This window comes from Anastrepha ludens, chromosome X (genome assembly GCF_028408465.1).
Source record: "Anastrepha ludens isolate Willacy chromosome X, idAnaLude1.1, whole genome shotgun sequence".
Classification (NCBI taxonomy): domain Eukaryota; kingdom Metazoa; phylum Arthropoda; class Insecta; order Diptera; family Tephritidae; genus Anastrepha; species Anastrepha ludens.
In genome coordinates, this window is record NC_071503.1 from 98,859,414 (window position 1) to 98,865,238 (window position 5,825).

General features: G+C 37.8%; 1 protein-coding gene across 1 annotated transcript; it reads right to left on the reverse strand.

Annotated features, from left to right (window-relative positions):
* Positions 1–901: 901 nt before the first annotated feature.
* LOC128870411 (uncharacterized) lies at positions 902–2,051 on the reverse strand. Its single transcript, XM_054113026.1, has 2 exons — positions 1,664–2,051; positions 902–1,572 (listed from the first exon to the last, which is right to left on the reverse strand). Exons 1-2 carry the CDS (start codon positions 1,926–1,928, stop codon positions 902–904), a joined length of 936 nt encoding a protein of 311 aa, XP_053969001.1. The 5' UTR covers positions 1,929–2,051.
* Positions 2,052–5,825: the final 3,774 nt, after the last annotated feature.

Genomic DNA, 5,825 nt, shown 5'->3' on the forward strand with positions numbered 1-5,825 from the left:
AACAGAGATATCAGTTGGCGAGACATTAATTGGTGTCAGATAGAGAACTTTTTGTTTTGAAACGTTAATTTCTTCACAATATCGGCTGTTAAATCCCACCCACATAGGCGTATTTGGGATATTTAAAGCATGAGAAATAGCCCAGAGGGCATCTAATTGTTGCACTGTCTGTAGAATAGATGAAATTACTGAATCCTGGCCCCTATTATATATCTGAAGTGTGTCAACGAGTCTCGCTTTTTTTGTGTACGGTGTAAGTTCTGTGGAGATTGCATCAAATGTGCGTCGTCTTTTTGATGGACCTGCAGCAGTTGTGTCACGTTGGCATTCATCATCAGCAACATTGCTATCATTATTAATTACATTTTGATAGATGATACCAACCGTATCATGTAGGGTATCTTTCCCGCTGGTTGTTTCGACAAATCTGTCGAAATTATCGAAAGCCACCCCAGTATTTAAATTTGATGCCAACGTAATACCTTCAGGACATTCCTGAGTCCTTTCTATAGAAGAAAATGTAGCTTCGGTTTCCAGTTCTTCGAGAACATGATAGCTGCAGCAGTGACCGTATTTGTTGAGAATATCGATAACTTTACGGCTGCTGGTTAAACTTTTCATAGCCATTCCCAAGGTAATATGCTTTCCAGGCTTCATATTTCCATTCGTAACCGCGTAGATTGTGTCGGCTGCAATTGAATTGACTTTTCTATATAAGTCTGGGGTGTTCTTACGTCGATTTCGGGCACCGCTCAACAACATCACGTAAAAATTTATCAAATCACGGTCGATTATACATTCTCCAGCCAGCAATTCATTCAACTTTACATTCGAGGATAAAGGCTTCTTTTCAATATTTAAAATTCTTCTTCGTAAAATGAATGCTGCTTTTTGGAGTATTTCATCTTCTTTTCTTCAGCGAAAAAAGGCCATCATCTATGAATTTATTTTTCGGTAAAATTACGTTTTTATTTCTGAAAGCTGAGACTTTAATTTCATCACTGAATTTATCAAGAATTTTATTCAGCAAATGTTGAAGGTTGCATGAACCATCATAACTATAGCCACGGTCTTCGTACAATTTCTTCAATATATCATCGTATATTTCACCCAGAGATATTAAAAAGAAACAACTGCCACGAGCAATGATGTTTTTTTGGATGAACTGATCAATTTCATCATCAGCTTCCTTGTGTAGTTCCCGATTCAGATTAAATTTTGTGTCTGCAGTTGGATTGCTTTTAAATTTATTAAAATATTCAACCCGACAGATTTTGTGATAAAATAAGTGCGGAGGCTCGTTAGAAAGTGACTTAAAAAATTCACTATCTTTCACAACATCCAAATATTCTGCCAAGGCTTCAATGAGAATTTTTTTTTCTCCTCTGACAAGTGGTGCCTGACGTCCTTTGGATTTTTTATATTTTTTATTACAAAATGCACAAATATCCTGCTCCACACTTAATGCTGCCTCCGTTAATTTTTCACCTGAAAGTTCTTGTATGGCAGATTGACCTTCCTGATGTGTTTGTTCTATTTCGTGAGCAGATGAAGTGCTTGGTGTCGGTTCATCTGTGAAAATATATTTGAATACAAAAAAAATTATAATCGGAACTAGTATTATATTCCTTCCCTTATTACAGTAAAATAAATATTTTCATACCTGTTTGAACTGAAATATCCGATGATGTAAATGCCTTTTTTTCATAATACTTTTTCATGACTGCTAAGAACATTTTAAGGCATTTTATATGATAGCCGTCATTACATTCTGATGCTGGTAAAATAACATCTTTGTATTTTAAATTAAATTTTTTCCGAATGTCCAACACTTCCCGGCACTTTTTTAACGTATGCACGGTAAAAGCAACGAGTTTATCATTTGTTCTTTTACTGTTACAAAAAACGCACTTGATGGAAGATTCCATTTTAAATAACAAGTAAGAAAATCGAACGAAGAGTTAAAATTTACGTCTTTACTAGCCAACACTGTGGAAAGAACTAACTATGCATGACGTCGTACTTTGGGTCCGGACACTGTTGTCCTTGAATACCGCCCGTATTGTATTGCAGGCAGATGGCGACTTATAGACGGAGAGCTCATGACCAAAAAACCCAACATATTTTATACTTCTTGAAATTTTGTGTGAGATTAGTTTTTTAATACTCGAATCGATATCCGGGGGCTGGCTGCTCAATAGCGGTCTTAAATAATATGTTGGGTTTTTTGGTCATGAGCTCTTAGACTATTATGAATCACCATTCAAAATTCCTAGTAAAAAAGTAGAGCCAGCGCGTGCGACAGACAGTATATAAACGATATACGCTCTCTCTCGCGCGCCCACATTCACGTAAGTCGGTCTCGCTCGCACTCATGAATGAATGAAATGAATGAAATTTTCCAAATTTTCCATGTGATGGGACCATCAGAATGGGCTGGCTCTACAGATTTCATCAATTTATTGTATTGCCAATGTCGTGTAAAAAAGACAGCCAGTATAAAATATGTTGACTTGTGCTTCCATCAACGCACTTTCAACATGGGCTGGCAGTACTTTGGGACCATGAGAATGGGCTGGCAACCATCGTTTCATTTTATACAGACCGTAAATGAAATTCTGTTAAAATTTCAAGTGGTATAAAATATGTTGGGAAAATGTGTTTTATTAACAATTTAAAAAAATAAAAACCCATAATTAAGACCGCTATTGAGCAGCCAGCCCGCGGGATATCGATTCTAGTATTAAAAAACTAATCTCACACAAAATTTTAAGAGGTATAAAATATGTTGGGTTTTTTGGTCATGAGCTCTCCGTCTAATAAGTGTTGATTTATCTTAAACCCTTGTTTTTGTGAATGCATGAATGAAAAACTTCACGAATTACTTTCAGAACTTTATTAAAATTTATTCACGTCGCGCGAGTTAACGACGTTAGTCATATATGTACATATATACATTTATAATAAATGATTACTCATCATTGTCTATACCGACAAACAACAATACTCGTATGCACTTTAACCTTCATATATAATCAGTGATTACTCACCATTGTCTATACCGACAAACAACAATACTCGTATGCACTTTAACCTTGTGTGATAACGATGTACAAAACAACAAAACTTATCTCAACATGATTCGCTACCGAACTACAACGGACAAACAATATAACAATAGAAATACACTATCCCTAAGACAAACAATAATAACCTCTACTAGCAAACAGATAACGACCTATGTACACATATCAATGGTATAAATAGTTCTAAGATTCATGTAAACGAGTCAGTCTAAGATTATGAATAAAGAAGGCACATCTTAGTGTAACAACATATTCTTTTACTCAATTATCGATACAAGATAATAACTTAAATAATAAATAAGCCGTTACCTTTCTTACCGAGCGGACGTGTGGGAAGTGGCTCCGGGAAGAATCTAAAAGAGTCACGCAGTGCGGGCGCGCCAAAAGCGAAAAACGCCACAAAAAATAGCAGCTCTCGCAGCTGCTATCGGGTCGCAAAAACCAGCTATCTCCATAGCGCTGTGAAGGCAAATTTGTCAAATTTTGATCGAAATAATAAACTTTTTTGTTCGTTTTATTATAACCAAAAACACTCAAAAACCTAAAAGAGAAAGTGAACTCACAAACAAATTTAACACCACAGCTGTTTCACGTTGCTGAAAAGCAGCTGACATTCGAATACAGTGTTGTAAAACGTAAATTTACTTTACACACTACATTTAACTTATAAAGGCATGGACGCAGCTCAGTCGCCAATCAAACAAAAGTTTGCGCAAACAAGCGATCAAACATGCAGACAAAAAAAATCTTGGAGCTCTCAGTGTGAGTCACCAACAACCAAAGATAAATCGACCTCTCCGAAAGGTATCACAAATAACTTGAAAAACATGAATAAAGGTGCTACGCCTGCAAAGCGCGGGAGATCTAGTCCAGGTAAATATACACCTAATAAAACAAAACAATCAAAGCTTGATAACTACTGGCTAGCAACGCCATCTGCAAGCAACTCAAATCGATTCGAAGTACTCGACCAAGAGGAAATCAATCGTAGTACCACCCCACCTCAAACGCGCAAGGAACCTAGGCCCCCACCGATATTTGTATCTGGAGTGAGCAACATCCAGCCACTTCAAGACCTACTCTTAAATGTTGCCGTAGATGGCTTCGTATTAAAAGTTACTGGAGGAAGTGAGGTTAAAATCCAACCGCAGTCAGCAAAACAATACACTGCAATAACTGCGGCCCTAGCGGAAAAGAAAACTGAGTTCCATACATATAAATTAAAACAGGAACGTAACTTTAATATAGTCCTTAAAGGTATGCATTCATCGACACCCACAGACGACATTCGTGAAGCAATAGAAAACCTCGGCCACCAAGTGGTAAATATTTGCAATATGCGTCAATGGAAAACAAAAAAACCGCTTCCAATGTTCTACATTAGCCTCAAAGTAGGCAACAAAAATAAAGAGTTATAAATAAATAAATAAATAATTGGCGCGTACACTTCTGTTAGGTGTTTGGCCGAGCTCCTCCTCCTATTTGTGGTGTGCGTCTTGATGTTGTTCCACAAATGGAGGGACCTACAGTTTCAAGCCGACTCCGAACGGCAGATATTTTTATGAGGAGCTTTTTCATGGCAGAAATACACTCGGAGGTTTGCCATTGCCTGCCGAGGGGCGACCGCTATTAGAAAAATGTTTTTATTAATTTTGCCTTCACCGAGATTCGAACTAACGACCTCTCGGTGAATTCCGAATGGTAATCACGCACCAACCCATTCGGCTACGGCGGCCGCATTATATGCATGCGATAATCTGCTTTATACAAAAATTAAATTTGAAGCACCAAGAAAACGGCGCGAAATTCCACAATGCACAAGATGTCAACGCTACGGGCATACAAAGCACTTTTGCAATCGTAGTCCAAGATGCGTTAAATGCGTTGGTAATCACTTAACCATTGACTGTCCAAAAAGGGGTATTTCAAAGGAAGTTAAATGCGTGCTATGTGATGGTAACCATCCCGCTAATTACAAGGGTTGCACTATTTACAAAGACCTGCAACGAAGAACGTACCCAACGCTGCGAAAAAAAGAGCTGCGAAATGTTGTGCCTAACTCCGAAATCTCGCAACACGCAATAACAAAAAACACGCTGTCCTACGCGGAAGCTCTGAAAATCAATAATGGAGCACAAGAAAAACCACAACCAACTACTGAAAAAGGTACTGTTCAGAAAGAAACTAATAATGAAATAGAAGAACTGAAAAGAATGGTCAGAACTCTAGTCGAACAGATGGGTACTGTACTCAATCTGCTTACAGCCATGCTTCCGAATGTTCCAAAATGAATAGGCCGCTGCTGCTTGCAATTTGGAATGCCTATGGGCTCATCCAACACCGCTATGAAGTGGAAGTATTTCTAACAGATAAAAATATTGACATAATGTTAATATCTGAAACACACTTGACAGACAAATGTTACGTAAAAATTCCAAAATATGATTTATACCACACAAATCATCCTGCTGGTACAGCAAGAGGAGGCACAGCCATCTTAATCAAAAATAATATTGCGCATATGGTTCATGGAAACACTAAAAATTACAATCTACAGTCGACTGCTATAACAGTCACAGATGGAAAGAGCTCTCTTGTGATTGCTTCTGTGTACTGCACTCCAAATCAATCAATAAAAAGCGTTGAATACCAAAGGTATTTCAAATCGTTGGGACCTAGATTTATAGCAGGTGGCGACTACAATGCGAAACATCCGCAATGGGGCTCACGCTTAATAAC

Excerpts from the sequence above, each read along its gene's own strand:
- LOC128870411 (XM_054113026.1), bottom strand. The coding sequence starts at position 1,928 with ATGGAATCTTCCATCAAGTGCGTTTTTTGTAACAGTAAAAGAACAAAT. Across the intron at positions 1,573-1,663 it reads GGATATTTCAGTTCAAACAG|ATGAACCGACACCAAGCACT; the intron begins GTATGAAAATAT and ends ATATTTTCACAG.